The sequence below is a fragment of the Bos mutus genome, chromosome 25 (genome assembly GCF_027580195.1).
Source record: "Bos mutus isolate GX-2022 chromosome 25, NWIPB_WYAK_1.1, whole genome shotgun sequence".
Taxonomy (NCBI): Eukaryota; Metazoa; Chordata; class Mammalia; order Artiodactyla; family Bovidae; genus Bos; species Bos mutus.
Window position 1 is genome coordinate 8,914,011 of NC_091641.1, and position 16,828 is coordinate 8,930,838.

Below are 16,828 nucleotides of genomic sequence, written 5' to 3' on the forward strand. Positions count from 1 at the left end.
CCTCACCTGCGGGGAGGACGGCTCAGGCCTGAGCACAGGTGCGGCAGGGCTGTGGTGAGGCCCCAGCGGGAGGGGTCCTGCCCCGCCATCGAGTGTGGGAAGCTGGGGTGTCACAAAAAAATGGGCGCAGGCATCCCTTTGCTTCCCGAGGATCCCAAAGCTCCAGACAAAAAGTAAGACTGAGGAGGCAGGCAGTTCTCTCATGGTCAGCGTTTTCCCTGCAGGGGCCTGGGTTCAATCCTTGATCAGGGAACTAAGATCCTGCAAGCCATGCGGTGCAGCCAGAAAATTCATAATAATAAATAAGATTGAGATGTGCTGAAGTATTTTGTAAAATTCCTGCTTGCAGTTTTTGAGTACCTTAATTTCCACCCCCCCTCTTAATCAAAACCCTAACCCAAAGAGCCAGTGACCTTGGAGACTTTCCTGTGACCATTCAGCAACGTGGTCTTGACGCGTGTCTAACCCCACCGAGGGATTGCTTCAGAACAATCTGGGAGTGGGGTGGTAGGGTTGCTGGGCGGGAATACAGAAAGAACAAGACGGGAATGTGTTGATAAAATTGTTAAGATGAGTTATGTGAAAGTTCACCATATCATTCTCTGTATTATCTATAATGATTATTTTCCATAATTTTTAAACATGGGGAAAAAACAGCATTTTGCCAACAAACAAAGCATTTCTACAACATTCACTGGGAAACTCTAAAGCAACAGATACACCCGGCTACACAGAAAAGGTGACCTAGAGGGAGGTTGCTCTGGGTCTATCTGTACTGTGCTCCTCTGTGACTTTTTTCAATTTATTTATTTATTTTAAAAAACTTTCTGGCTGCCCCTCAAAGCATGCTGGATCTTAGCTCCCCGATCAGGGATCAAATCTGTGCCCCCTGCGGTGTAAGTGCAAAGTCTCCACCACTGGACCGGCAGAGAAGCCCTCCTGGGTGATTCTTGCCAAGCTCTTTATGAAGGGCTCAGGGCCCCGGGCTGTTCTGAGAGGCTGATAAGTTACAGCAAACTCTGCCTCACCCTGTGGGATTGTCGTTATGGCTTCTAGAAAAACTGAGATTAGCCTGTCCAATCTATTATCAGAACACCTCTCTACCTGCAGACGCTAGGGGTATATGTGGGAGATAGGAAGCTGGTTTTCCTTGTGGCCTGGCACTGCCACCTTTCTGCCACAAAACTGTAAGGTTTTATTAGCAAAATGCCAACACAAGCACAGACCGGGGGCCATGTCCTAGAGGGTCTCTTCCCACCCTCTCACCCCATCGTGAGTCTGAGGCTGAGTCTGAACACTCCACGAGCAGGGGAGATGTGCTGGAAGCAAGGTGAAGACCAGGAAGATGCGCTCCAGGGTCAGTCCAGGGCATCACTTTATCCAAACCAAAGGCTGTGACTCTCAGCAGTAAGGACTCTCGTAACCCAGCAAGAGAGGCTTCTGCTCTAACTGGCCACTGGGGCCATTGTCTTCTGACACAGCCTGGCCAGGAGCCCTGCCATCTGTAGAAGGGAGTTCACACCTTCCGCTATTTTCATATGCGTGTATCCAATTTCCTGGGGGGGGAAAAAATCCAACTTAAATCTGGTTAGTAAGTGAGGGAAGAGTCTTAATTCTTAAAACCTGAACATCTGAACCAAAGGTTTGCTCAAAATTGATGCAGGGGACTCAAACTCCAGCTGGAAAATGAACTCTGAAAAGTTCATCTTGTTTCCTAAAAAGAATACTGATAGTTCTTTAATGGGTGCATGCGTGCTCAGTCGCTCAGTCATATCTGACTCTTTGCAACTCTATGGACTGTGGCCAGCCAGGCTCTTTTGTCCATGGGATTATCTAGGCAAGAGTACTGGAATGGGTTGCCATTTACTCCTCCAGGAGATCTTCCCTACCCAGGGATCAAATCTGTGTCTCCTGCATTGACAGACAGATTCTTTACTACTGAGTCACCTGGGAAGCTCTTTGACGGGTGCCACTAAGAAAATGAAAAAAAAAAAAAAAAGCCAGACTGCATTTGTCAACAGAATTCACCCAAGAGGTTGAATTTTACTCTTATTTAACTTACATCTCAATTAATCTCACTTATATGACAAGTAAATAAATACCTCTCTCATGAACACAGCCATCCCAGGGAACATCAGGTCACTGCCTGGCAGGATTGGCGTAAACAAGCCCCTAGCCCCTGGGACAACCTGCCATTGACTGAGCATCTTCCAGGCACCTAGCCTGTGAGTGAAACAGCCTCAGTGTGGCCCACATTCCTGGGGAGAGAGGCATTGCTCTACTCTCACTGACCTTGATAAACTCCAGTTTCAAGTATTCTGCCATCTGGAAGGTTTTACACACTCGAAAAATGTTGCCGATGATGTCTTCTGGGGAATAGCCAAGATGCCACAGGTGAGCAAGGATCTGGACAAAAGAAAAGACACGGAGGCTGTGCAACTGCGGGCGACAAGGATACGGCGGGTGCGGCTAAACCCAAACCAGGGTCGGCCCGTCACACGGCTGGGAGTGGGCAGACCACCCGAGACAGCACAGGCGCTTCTGGGAATCGGCCCCACGGGGCAACCCGGCTCAAGGTCCATGCCCTTTAGGTCTTGGAGGGTGGGGGTGATCCACGTTCCCAGCAGGCAGACAGAACACTGCAAATGTTCTCGACTATACTGCAAGACGAGTCCACCACTGTGCCCTGAAATATCTTAATCCAAGGCTCTTTTATTTTTTCTTTCCTGTGTTTACTATTTTTTAAATTGCAGGACAGTTGCTTTACCGTATTCTGTTGGTTTCTGCCATACAACACTGAGAATCAGCCATAAGTATACATACGTCCCCTCCCTCCAAGGCTCTTAAAACGCCTTATTAATCATCCCAGTAAGCACCCTGGAGTGACTGCTGTGCTGAGTTGTCACTTGTGACACACACTCACAGCACAATTAGGCCTGAACAAATCCTGACCAGGGCAGAGATGACGACAGAGGTCACAGCCTCCTGCCTTCTCAACCCGAGGCCCCAGTTCCAACCCCAACCCCATCCCACCCAGTAGCAGGGTCTGGAGTCAGTTTCCTTGGCTCCCTGGGGTGCATTCTGGGGCTGGGGAAGCTCTGCGCCCATAAATCTGACGGCTCCCTTCAGTGCCGGGGAGTCTGCCTCAGTCTCCCAGCCTTGTGCTCCAGTTTCATGAGGTCTGCGTGTGTGTGTGCTTAGTCACTCAGTCGTGTCCAACTCTGTGACCACATGGACTGTAGCCCGCCAGGCTCCTCTGTCCCTGGGGATTCTCCACGCAAGAATGCTGGAGTGGGTTGCCATTTCCTCCTCCAGGGGAATCTTCCCAACCCAGGGATCGAACCCACGTCCCTGCGATGGCAGGTGGATTTTTGGCCACTGAGGTCTAGCCTTGTCCTAAACCCAGTCAACTTCTATCTTGGTTTGGTGGCAGTAGGAAGAGGGAACCCGGCTGCCATCAGACCAATGGCCTCAGATCACACCACGGCCCCCATGTGGACTCGAGGGCCACAGCAACCTCAATGATGACCTCTGGAATCGGCTCACAGGACCCAGCCTGGGTCCCTGGATGTCCATTCCCAGGCTCTTCACAGCTCCCCTCCACTGAGAGAAAGATGGCTTCTCCACAAAGCAAGGAATTGGGGACTTCCCTGGTGGTTCAGTGCTAAGAATCCACCTTGCAATGCAAAGGATGTGGGTTTGACCCTTGGTCAAGGAACTAAGATCCCACATACCTCGGAGCAACTAAGCCTGTGTGTCACAACTAAGACCCTATGCAGCCAAATAAACAAATATTAAAAAAAAAAAAAATAGGCAAGGAGTTGGGCTGTTCTTTCCTCATGTCCTTGGTGGACAAATCCCTCTTATAGAAAATCTAATTAGAGTAGAAACGCATGATGCTGACTTCCAAGTTGATTACTTTTAAGCTATGTGATTACAGTAAGGAGTCTAGCTTCTGAGCCAGATTTCTCAACTGTAGAGGGTACCCAACTCTTAGCATCAGTTAGGATCAGTTAGAGGATTAGCATCAGTTGAGCATTAGAGGATGCTCAACTCCTAGCACCAGTTTAGAATGAGATGGAGTAAAGTGCCCAGCCCAGGGAGCACCCCCTCTGCCCTTTTCAAGGAGCCAGAGGTTTCCCCCGAGTCAAGAAAGGGTGAGACCAACCTTGTAGGCCTCGTCGATGTCGGCGCTCACACAATGCTGGATCATCTCCTTTACCAGCAAGGGGTGGGGCTCATCACAGACCTGCCCAAACCAGAAAGAGATGGCCCATCAGGGTTGGACAGGGCCCATCCAAGGGGGAGCCCTGCTAGATCCATGTCTGGGCACCCTAGGTAACCAAGGTCTTCATTTGCTGTCTGCGTGTCTCCAGCAAGCAGAACCAGGTGTGGGACTGTCTCTCTCGCAACCCAAGTGAAAGCTGAGCAGTTCCAGCGGCCCTGGCAGGTAAATGCTGCCCTGTCGACTGTGATGGCCACGCCGGCTCTTACCTTGAACACATTCTCACTGTTGATGAAGCCAAATCCCGAGTAAGTAGACTGCAAGTTGTTCAACGCCTGCCGAGGAGCAGAAACACGGCCAGGGAGATTATTCCGTCTCTGCCGGCCGCACCCCCTCCTCTTGGGAGTCTGCGTTTAACCCGTTCCTTGCTGGCCCACTCCCCCGAGGCCCGAGGCAACCCCACCACCAGGGTGTCGGGTCAACATCCCCTGGTTTGGCTATGTTCATCCCCATGCAGCAGTCGCCTCCTTCTCCCTATAAAGCGAGGGGTGTGGCCAGTCCGGGAAGCCAGGGCGGCAGCCGCACGCACCTGCCTCATGTCGCCCTGGGCGGTGAAGATGATGGCTTCCAGGCCGTCGTCCGTGTACTGGACCTTCTCCTTCTCGATGACGCTCAGGAGCCTGGCAAGAATCTGCGTGTCGGTCAGCTTCGTGTAGCGGAGGACGGCGCACCGGGACTGAATGGGCTCTGGACCGGCGGGAAGAGAGTCAGGCTCCGGGGCAACGCACATCTGGACCCTGTCAGTCCTTTAGTTACGGGGAATGAGCCGCACGATGCCCGTGGCCCAGCCACGTGGGCAGCACTCCCCCCTACCCAGCAGGTGCTTAAGGGGAACCCAGCCATCAGGGCTCGACTTCAATCATCAACCAATAAAGGCCCCAGCCTGCACTGCCTGGGCTGAGCTTGGCTGACCTTTCCCAGAAGCGGAAAAGATCTTCGAGGATAGAGACACGCGTGCACCACAGCCCACAAGAGGGTCACTGCCGGCCCAGCTGGGATTCGGAACCACCGTGTACACTGTGTGTGTGGGCCCTCCTGGGCAGGTCACCACCCAGCCAGGCGAGGGTGAGAATGGGGCACCTGCCTGGCTTCTTTAAGCTTCCCTGGGAGACTCAGACGCATGTGAAAACCACCATGCGGACGAATGCGGAATTCTGGGAGCTGTCCCTGAACGCTGTTCAGACTGTGACAACGGCGACTGCATGATCGCCAAGCCCCGGGTGGGTTTCTCTCTCTGATCCATCCTGTTCTGCTGCCCCACTGGCTTTCCTCAAAATGTTCTGGCCTGCCCAGGCAAACCCTTTGACCACCCCGAGGTCACAGTACAGTCCACCTCTGACCCTCGTACGTAAAATCTTCCACAAACCTCACCCGTCTCCACTCTCCAAACCTCCCCATCTGGTACCACACCTTCTCTTCTGCTGCTAAAGAGCCCATGTGAGCGCCACGAGGACCCCGAGCCATGCACAGCTGACCCTCACCTATGATTTTATCTGAAGCGTTACAAGCGAGAGCAAAGCGGGTCGTCTTGGAGTAGATTTCCATGGTCCTCCTCAAGGCTTGCTGGGCTCCATCAGTCATGCTGAGAAGAAGAACACAAGGGGAGGTCTGCAGCTGAGACCCAGATCCCCTCCAAAGGACCCTGGGAAGCCAGCTCTCCTAACTGAGCATGCTCAGTCTCCCTCCGGGACCCCGTGTGGGTCTCACGCCCGCTGGTTGTACACAGACAGAGCACAGGCTGCCTGGGACCGCCCTGAAGCTCCTTCATCCGCTCGTGTGGGGACTTTGGGGCTAATTATCTGAGTCTCAGTGTCATCGCCCATAAGAAGACAATGCTACTGCCCACCTCAGAGTGTTGGTATGACAAACAAGACAATAACACACAGAGTGTTCAGCAGAGAACCTGCCAAGATGCAAATGGAGACATGTAAGTGCTGGATAGATGTTACTGCTATAAAAGCGTTACAGTAAAATGGCTAATGTTAAGGAAAATGGCTAAGATGCAGCCCCAGGATGGAACAGAAAACAGCAATTAAAAACTATGCTGACAACAAGATTATAACCACATGGAACTCTACTTTTTATAAGAAAAAGCCAGGATATAAAAATTATACTATTATCATCCCAATTATATAAAAACGCATAGTGTAGAAAAACTGTCGATGAAATAAAGCAAGATTGTACTCACATCTTCTAAAATTTCTTCAAAGAACACGAACTCTGTTATTTTCCTAAATGTCACTTAACAGTTTTTCATTTATCCTGGTAATGCGTGCACAACACTGTGACTACCCTCAATGCTCAATGTCACTGAAAGTCAAAGTCGCATCAGTCTCTCTGCGACCCCATGGACACACAGTCCATGAAATTCTCCAGGCCAGAATACTGGGGTGGGTAGCCCATCCCTTCTCCAGGGGATCTTCCCACCCCAGGGATCGAACCAGGGTATCCTGTACTGCAGACGGATTCTTTACCAACTGATCTATCAGGAAAGCCCACTCAGTGTCACTAATGGTGTACTTTAAAGGACTGGAAATGGTAACTTTTCTGTTAGGTGTATTCCACCACAATTTAAAAAAAAATCATTTAAATTACGCATGTCAGTGATGCTGGAACAAACAAATGAACTGTCTTGGATGTTTGTAAGTTACTTAATTAAGATCAGGTTTAAGGCTCAGGCCCCTGTGGAATCATGTTTCAAGATGTGATGAGCAAATCTACCACAGAAGTGCAAAGGCATGAGCTTTTTCCTCCTAAGTTAGTAAATCCAGGCAGGAAACTTGGGGATCAAGGTGACGGGTTCTCGGCGAGGCCCCCTACCTGTCTGCTTCATCCAGGATGATGATCTTGTGCCGTCCTTTGGGCAGGGTGACTTTCTGCTGGGCAAACATTTTGATTTTGTTCCTCACAACATCGATGCCTCTGGAACAATGAGCCACAGGTTATTGTCACTGAGACCAATTCAGTTACCTTTATGGGGGACTTTCAACCCTCAGAACACCACCATGGACCCAATTTTGTTTTTAAGTCTCTTTTTTGGGGCAACTCTCATTATTTATAAGGATTGACATTTCATTACTTTTATCCCTTCTTGGAGGTTTTCAGAAGAACAAAGGGAAAAAAAATTTACTTCTTTTTGAAAAACGGAATGAAACTCATTTTATCTTGCAATTATCATATGGGGGACCCACTGGACCCTTTTACAGTCTAAGATATATTTTGGGGGTCTCCATAGTCTTACACTCCCATACTGCACCTGGAAACATTTGCTATTTCATCATCCCAGTAACTGTCGCATCATTCAGTTCAGTTCAGTTCAGTCGCTCAGTCGTGTCCGACTCTTTGCGACCCCATGAATCGCAGCACGCCAGGCCTCCCTGTCCATCACCAACTCCCAGAGTTCACTGAGACTCATGTCCATCGAGTCAGTGATGCCATCCAGCCATCTCATCCTCTGTCGTCCCCTTCTCCTCTTGCCCCCAATCCCTCCCAGCATCAGAGTCTTTTCCAATGAGTCAACTCTTTGCATGAGGTGGCCAAAGTACTGGAGTTTCAGCTTTAGCATCATTCCTTCCAAAGAACACCCAGGGCTGATCTCCTTTAGAGTGGACTGGTTTCATCATTACTCATCAATAATTCCCAACTATGCCACAAAAGACTAAAATAATAAGAAAACGAAATGATGATGGAAGTGCTTAGAATACTGCAATATTGAGGGGGAAAAACTGTTACTAACTACTGCCCCATCCCTCAGTTTCTTATTGTTTTGTGAGGTTCTACATTATCTTTCTAGAAGATACAAAAGTAGTTCAGATACACCACCTGAAAGCTCTCATTGACCACAGTGGAAAATTCAAAATTTTCCATTTTCTACCCATAATGCCACAGAGAAGTGGCAGAGGAAGATGTTTCATCATTATTAGACAAGTCAGAAAATGAAGCAGGGAAACAGGATTCTAGACTTTGATGATGAGGATGAAATTGATCACACGGACAAAATTTCAGGGTTTAAGAGTCTTTGGATGCCAAAATCCCCCGTGAATTTTCTCAAACTTGAGAATCGAGGAGTGGGACTTCCCTGGTGGTCCAGTGGCTAAGATGCCGGGCTGCCAATGCCGGGGCCTGGGTTCAGTCCCTGGTCGGGGAACGGGATCCCACATGCCGTAACTAAAGATTTCATGTGCCACAACTGAGACTCGGTGCATCCAAATAAATTAATTAATTTAAAAAAAAGAATCAAGGAGTGAACATATTTCTAAGGACAAAACCTGAACATATTTTCATCCAGTTAGTCACTCAACAGGAAGGACTTAGCTCCCCAAGGTCTTGTAACAAGAACACAGACCATCCCGTTTTGCTAAAAGAGCATTTGACAGTATTCATTCATCTTTGATGAGGTTTGAACACCCACGTTTACATACAGTCTGTAAGCGATCAAAAGCTGAAGGCAGGTGTGTTTGACAAGGTGACTTGAAAGGAAATATATGATAAAGGAACAAAAAAAAAAACCCATGGTACTCATCACTCTATTAAATCTAAAATTACATATATTTGCAATTATGGGCTATCTCTTCAACAAAATTAAGAGCCACCAAAGTTTTCAAAACTAGTGAGTTTGATGATATATGGGTGTGAAGAAAAGGAGGTAATGGTAAGCTTGAATCAATTCGTATCTGCTACCTGGAACTGGCATTTACAAAAGGCTCAACTGCAGGTGTGCTCCTGATGCCGGATGAACAGTGAGCTGCACTTAGAGCCTGTCTCAGGTCCATACACGTCATCCAAACCAGAAAACACTGCAGAGTGAAAAGCCACGTCCTCAAGGGGACAGCCAAAGGCAGGCTCTGCAGACATTTTATTCAACAGGTCCTCATTTCATAATCCTCAACTATCCCGTATCTAAACAGTAAATCGGGGAGACTTCCCTGGTGGTCTGGTGGTTAAGACTCAAGCTCCCAAGTAAACCAGGGAGGCTTCCCTGGTGGTCTGGTGGCTAAGGCTCAAGCTCCCAATGCAGGGGGCCTGGGTTTGATCCCTGGTCAGGGAACTACTGAAGACTGTGAAGTCAGGAGGAGAAGGGGACGACAGAGGATGAGGTGGCTGGATGGCATCACCGAGTCAACGGACATGAGTTTGAGCAAGCTTCAGGAGATGGTAAAAGACAGGCGTGCTGCAATCCACGGGGTTGCAAAGATTCGGACACGACTGAGCGACTGAACAACAGGGAACTAGATCCCACATGCTGCAAGTAAAGTACCCTGCGTGCCGCCACGAAGACCCAGCACAGCCAAATAAATAAATATATTTTTTTAAATGGTTAAGGTGGTTAACTTTTTTTTTAAGATGGCAAGTTTCATGTAATGTGTATTTTAGCACAATTAAAACCAATTTTTAAAATCTCCCTTAAAAAAGAACTAAAGCAGTAAGTCAAGTGCCTATGATGTCACATCACCAAGCCAGCAATCCTGGTTCTCTTTTGTTGGAAAGATTAAAGGAAAACACAAAGCTGGCGAGACAAGCTCTACATGCTACAGAGATCTGAAAAATAGCTGTTTCTATGACAACCCAAAATGTACAACATGCGCTACCCTTCAGGCCTAACTTCCAAGGCGTACCTGTCGTTTGAGGCATTGAGCTCCAAAACCGCATCCTTGAGGGCCGGGCCCAGCAGGGCTCGTGCCAAACACAGGATGCTGGTGGTCTTGCCGGTTCCCGGGGGGCCCTAGCAATGAGGTCTCCAGTAAGTGCTTTGAGCCAACAGAATGAAGGTAACCAAACTCCCTCTTTACTGCTCACCACTGTACCCGCTCACCCCCTCTAGAACTGTCCTCACCCCAATCTGCAGCCAATCTCCACAGCAACCAGCCCGCAGGTTGGGAGGGAACCCTCTCCCATGGTCGAGGGGAGTGGTCTGGGCTCTGTGATCATGAGCCTCCTTGAGGAGGAAGCTCTGTGCACAAGAATGTACCTAAGAGGGGGGCGAAACCCAGACTCCAGGACGTGGCACAGGGCCAGGACCTGGTACTCACAGCGATAATGATGTTGGGCACGTTCCCTTCCCTTGCAAAGACCTGAGGGAAGAAACGCTTGTGAAAACTGGTTCACCTGCCAACTTGACCGGTCAGGGCCCCCCAGCCACACAAGCTCTCTCACTTCGGGGTCTCTGCACATGCCATTCCAGCCTCCTCTCCTTTCTCCACTCCCTGCCCTGCCAGGTCTGACTTCCAATCACTTAGCTTTGGTCACTTCTTCCACTTGGGGCTTAAGGCACTGTAATCAGGCTAACTCTTTCCTGAACTCCTCCCATGTACGCCCACGGCCCCTGGACTTCCCCTAACTGAGCGTTGATCACATGGCCTGTTGCCGTTAACGCTGCCCTGGTGAGTCTGTGAGTCTCATACAGACTCGGCATCAGTTCTATTCTGCTCACCAGGATATAAACAGTTCCCAAAACCACATCGCATCTGGCCCAGAGAAGATACTCAAACATCTGCAGACGAATAAGTCTGTAAAATAAATACCTTGGTAGCCACTGACGTCTAAGCCCCAACGACAGCGGAGACCCCCTCTGTCATATCTCAAATAGCTGGGTTTCTAGACTCCACCTAAAGACCTCTCGGGCTGGAAATTCAAAGCTCGCTCTATGCCTGAACATTTCTGCTTGTCCTCTACACGTGTCACCCTGAAGCCTGTTGCCTTGTTAATTAGTTCCTTCAGGCAGGGCTGGCCAAGCTATGGTGGAAGGGAAGGTGGCGGGGCGGCGCGGGGGAGTGGGGATAACCCAATCTGGGGCCTATTTTTATAAGCCCCCTAGCTAAAAATGGTTTTCACATTTTTAAAGGCTTGTTTAAAAAATAAAGAATATTTGGACCTCCTTGGTGGTCCAGTGGTTAAGAATCTGGCTGCCAACGTAGCAGACATGGGTCCAATCCCTGCTCCGGGAAGATCCCACATGCCATGGGGCAACTAACCCAGTGAGCCACAACTGCTGAAACCCGAGTGCCCTAGAGCCCCCGGTCTGCAGTAAGAGAGTAGCCCCCGCTCGCTGCAACTAGAAAAAAGGCCCAGCACAGCAGCACAGACCCAGCACAGCCAAAAATAAAGAAATAAAACAGTTTTTAAAAAACTTAAAAAAAAAAAAACAGAATATTCGACAAAGACTTTATATGGTTTCAAAGTCTAAAATACCTATTCACTGGCCTTTACAGAAAGTTTGCCACTGATGCTTCTGAAGAATACAAAACAATCTGGTAAATCCTAACAAGCCAGCCCTTCAAACATCTGAAGTTACCCACTCCAGCTCCTAAGTTTCTCTCCAAACTGAGTATCTCCTATTCCCTTAATTCTTCTAGATTCGTGGCTATCTTCCTCCAAATGCCTTGAGCTTATCAAAGCCACAGTAATGAGATGTTTAAGATCATCTTTCAGGGACTTCCTTGGTTAAGACTCCACGCTTCCAATGCAGGGTTTAGGAGTTCCATCCCTGGTTGGGGAGCTGAAATCCCACAGGCTGCATGGCACAGTCAAAAAATACAAACAAAAATCAATCACCTTAAAAACTCACTCACCTCCAGCCGGCTTACGGTGTCTTCATTCCCGACAATTTCATTCAACTTTACTGGTCTGTATTTTTCAACCCTGTTTTTAAGAAAATGCAGAAAGATGTTGACGAGGCTATTTTCACGCTACCCAAAAAGAAAGCACAAAAGGGCGATGCTGGGAGCTTTGTCAGAGGTGATATACTTTCAGTAAATATATAGCAAATGGTTGCAGGTTTTAAAGAGGTGTTCGAGTGCTGTTTGAAAAGTCCACTGCATGTGAATCGTGTACCAAAGGCTTCAAACCCGTCACAGCAGAGAAACACCTGTTGCTGCTGGAGGAGGGCCAGAGCCGGCCATCTGGAGCAACATGACGCTGTGGCACCACAGCCTTCCTGCCACAACAGAAGGCCAGTGCGTGTGGCACTGACATCACTTGCTCTGACAGACACCGAAGCAGCCGAGCCCCCGTCTCACCCCTCACCTGCCAGTGTCTGCAGAAGCACGCCAGGGGCCCAGCAGGGCCGGCTAGACAGAGACCACAGGCAGACTGGACAGGCTGGTGGCCTGAGGACAACACTTCTCTTTCTTAAAAAATTAATTTGCTTTTGGCTGTACCACGTGGCTTGTGGGATCTTAGTTCCCCGATCAGGGATCAAACTCTCATCCCCTGCACTGGAAGCTTAAGACTGCTGGACTGCCAGAGAATTCCTAATACTTCTCTCTTTTAATTAACAAGCAAGCTATGTGATGAGAGAAAAATTATTTTCTTCAGCTCTGAGAACAGAAATGGAAGTAGACTTGCTGGGATTTGACCATCAGGATTTCCTCTGCCCTTTACTATACTCCCTGATTTACTCTGAGCTGGTACCCACTCCAGGTACTGGTCTTGCCCCAAAAGCAGCAGGACGCAAAGAAGCTTGTTTGCCACATACTGCAGAAAATAAAGGGACAGCTCTTCTCCAAGGTCAGCAGATGAGAGCATGCTTGGTCCTACTCATTTATTCTTCACATATAGCCCCCCTCCAGGTACCAAGTGCCGTGGAAGGATTTAGAACTCTCAGGAGGAGAAAAGCAGAAGGTGCAGAGATGAAGAAGACACGGTTCTTGCCATCAAGGGCTTTCCCACTAGAGGAGAGATACAGCTTAGCAAATTCTATGACAAAGCTAAGCTGCTTATATAAACCACGTGCTGTGGAAGCCTGGGGAAGGAAGAACTGTCACCTCGGGATGTTTGGAGCTGAAATTTGAGCTAGACTTTGAACAAGGCAAATGTACTCCTCCTCAAGGGACTTCTCAGCTGGTTCCCCTGCCTGAAAGCTCTCTCTCTGCACGGCCAAATGGCTTACTCCCTAAATTCAGGTCTTTACTCAAATATCATCTCATCACAGGCCTTCCCTTACCTCCACAGCTATTTGCTCCACAGAGCCTGTCACCATCAAATACTGTTGCTGTTCAGTCTCTGAGTCAGATCTGACTCTGCAACCCCAAGCACTGCAGCACGCCAGGCTTCCCTGTCCTTCACTGTCTCCCTGCATTTGCTCAAACTCATGTCCACTGAGTGGGTGATACCATCCAACCATCACATCCAGTCGCCCCCTTCTCCTATTGCCCGCAATCTTTCCCAGTATCAAATGTACTATATGTCTACTCGTTGATTTTTCACTTTGTTGTCTTTCTCTATCAAATGTGAGCTCTGTGGCAACACAGTTTGCTTTGCACACTGAAGTATCTTTAAGCATCTAAAATAGGATTGTGCCTGAAATTTATAAGGCAAACCACATACGTCATTTTACACTTTCTCGTAGCCACATTTAAAAAGGTAAAATTGGACGAGCTTAATTTTACTAACATAATTTAGAGAACCTAATACATTCAAAGTATTATCATTTTCAACATGTAATCAAAATTACTGAGATTAAAAAAAAAAAAGAAGTCCTTGAAATCCGGTGTATGCTGTACACTTAAAATCCATCTCAGTTCGGACTAGCATCATCTCCAGTGGCTGGGGGACGGCACGGTGCAGCGTATATATTCCAATAAGTTATACTGCCCTTTATTTAGATATCTGTTCTCACCCACAAGTGGGGTGGGCTGGAGGGATGGGAATACACAGCGGAGGCAGGGAGGAAAGCATTACGACGCCCAGTGGCGAGAACTGTGAGAGGTGCGCACAGGGAGCGGGACACCAGCAGAGAGCCTGCCCCACACCTGCGCCGGGGGCGGGTGACTCCCCACGTCACCATTTCCTCCCAGGTCCCCAGGATGTTGCTATTTAAAGTGAGCAAGCCGCGGAGAACAGGCCGGTGCCTTCTGCAACACCATCCCCGATTCCGAACCTGCGTCCGACACTTTCCGCTCTGCGATCATCAGAGTCCCAGCTGGCAGAGCGCCTGTGCAAGAGTGGGTGGTGGCAAGGGGTAGCTGTTTTCAGCGAGCACTGTGGTGATCAAAACGCCGCTTCTAGAGTCCAGGCTGGCCACTCTGCACCCCAGATGGGCTCAGCGACCCACAACTCTTGCCGCCTTCAAATAATAACCCACTGGACACGACCCCGGGACCTCCTGCTCTGCTCAGGTGAATGAACTCCCGCCTCTGCGCCACCCTGGGACACACGGCCCGCCGCTCGCCCACCCACACGTCCACGGGCCCCATCGTGGATGGCCTGGGTCCTCACCACGGCAGCTCGTAGTGGCCGGCGCTGCCGGGGCCCTTGCTGGGGCCTGGAGCAGCGTCCTGGGCCCCGCACTCGCCAGTACCACCACCGCTGTCCTGCGCCTCCATTCTCGCGCCGCCTTTTCCCGCCACCGGAGACCCCCGCCCGTGACGCCATCACGCAGTCCCCGCCCCTATTTCCGAAGGACGCTGGGCGCGAGCGGAAGCCGTGGAGCTGTCCCCTCTCCGCGCCTGCGCAGAGGGACTGCCCGGGCTGGCACCCGTTGCTATTGGCCGCAGTTGCTAAGGGAGACCTGGCGTCCGGCCTCCTGACTAAGAGGAAGGCGAGACCCGACTGCGCGGCTTTTCGAGATCGCTGGTCGCTCCGGGAAGGGACGTTGGTTGGTTTTCGTCTTTGATTTGTCTGGGAGGCCCTCTCCGCGTGGCGCGTCGGGAAGCGCTGTGCTGAGATGGGGCCTCGCGCCGGGCAGGCCTGGAGGGGTAGGAGCATCCTGCCTGGTGCGGGTAGGAACCGGGGCCTCTGGACCTTCCGGCCAAACCCAGGACCCGACAGCGAACACGCACAGGGGCTGACGTCCTGCGGCCTTGGAAGGGGGAAGGCCGGAGCTGGGACGTGCCCTTGGCCAGTTTTCCCGACTGCCCAGAACTCCCCTAGCGGAACACCAGCTTCCATTGGGTGGGCTCCTGCACTCTGGAACTTGTTTACTATCAGGAGATTCTCACAATGCTACAACATGGGACATACTCTCATTGTGCCGGGAAGAAACTGTGCCTCAGTAAAATGTGACTTAATTTCATTCCAGAAAAATAGGTACTGCATATTCACAAGTGCTCTGAGCATTCTTTTGGGCTGGTTTTCTACCTGTTGACCTAATCTTTCCTCCCATAGCCTAATTGTCATAATAATGACAAATAATAAAAATAACGAGTAGTGACTCTGTTTGCTGTCCTCTATTATGCATTATATTTACTGTTATGTACTAGTCCCAAAGTGGGTGCTTACAGTATCCTCGTTTTACAAGAAACAGGCTTGAGAATGATTAATTTGTCCGGTATCATGAGGTTGTACGTGGTGGAGCCAACCCACCATGTTGCCAAAAGAATTTGTATAAAATTCTGTTTTATTGCACTTCAGATCAGATCAGATCAGATCAGTCGCTCAGTCGTGTCCGACTCTTTGCAACTCCATGAATCGCAGCACGCCAGGCCTCCCTGTCTATCACCAACTCCCGGAGTTCACTCAGACTCACGTCCATCGAGTCAGTGATGCCATCCAGCCATCTCATCCTCTGTCGTCCCCTTCTCCTCTTGCCCCAATCCCTCCCAGCATCAGAGTCTTTTCCAATGAGTCAACTCTTCTCACGAGGTGGCCAAACTACTGGAGTTTCAGCTTTCCCATCATTCCTTCCAAAGAACACCCAGGGCTGATCTCCTTCAGAATGGACTGGTTGGATCTCCTTGCAGTCCAAGGGACTCTCAAGAGTCTTCTCCAACACCACAGTTCAAAAGCATCAATTCTTCGGTGCTCAGCCTTCTTCACAGTCCAACTCTCACATCCATACATCACCACAGGAAAAACCATACCCTTGACTAGACGAACCTTTGTTGGCAAAGTAATGTCTCTGCTTCTGAATATGCTATCTAGGTTGGTCGTAACTTTCCTTCCAAGGAGTAAGCGTCTTTTCATTTCATGGCTGCAGTTACCATCTGCAGTGATTTTGGAGCCCAGAAAAATAAAGTCTGACACTGTTTCCACTGTTTCCCCATCTATTTCCCATGAAGTGATGGGACCGGATGCCATGATCTTCGTTTTCTGAATGTTGAGCTTTAAGTCAACTTTTTCACTCTCCTCTTTCATTATCATCAAGAGGCTTTTTAGTTCCTCTTCACTTTCTGCCATAAGGGTGGTGTCATCTGCATGTCTGAGGTTATTGATATTTCTCCTGGCAATCTTGATTCCAGCTTGTGTTTCTTCCAGTCCGGCGTTTCTCATGATGTACTCTGCATATAAGTTAAATAAACAGGGTGACAATATACAGCCTTGACGTACTCCTTTTCCTATTTGGAACCAGTCTGTTGTTCCATGTCCAATTCTAACTGTTGCTTCCTGCTACTGCTGCTAAGTCACTTCAGTTGTGTCCGACTCTGTGCGACCCCATAGACGGCAGCCCACCAGGCTCCCCTGTCCCTGGGATTCTCCAGGCAAGAACACTGGAGTGGGTTGCCATTTCCTTCTCCAATGCATGAAAGTGAAAAGTGAAAGTGAAGTTGCTCAGTCGTGTCTGACCCTCAGCGACCCCATGGACTGCAGCCTTCCAGGCTCCTCCGT

General features: G+C 49.5%; 1 protein-coding gene across 1 annotated transcript; it reads right to left on the reverse strand.

The window, feature by feature from the left end:
• Positions 1-549: 549 nt before the first annotated feature.
• RFC2 (replication factor C subunit 2) lies at positions 550-15,298 on the reverse strand. Its single transcript, XM_005892853.3, has 11 exons — positions 14,501-15,298; positions 11,854-11,923; positions 10,315-10,356; positions 9,901-10,007; positions 7,106-7,207; positions 5,767-5,867; positions 4,815-4,972; positions 4,495-4,560; positions 4,169-4,249; positions 2,293-2,406; positions 550-1,556 (listed from the first exon to the last, which is right to left on the reverse strand). The coding sequence occupies exons 1-11, from the start codon at positions 14,605-14,607 to the stop codon at positions 1,446-1,448; spliced, it is 1,059 nt and encodes a 352-aa protein (XP_005892915.2). The 5' UTR covers positions 14,608-15,298; the 3' UTR covers positions 550-1,445.
• Between the last annotated feature and the right edge of the window lie 1,530 nt (positions 15,299-16,828).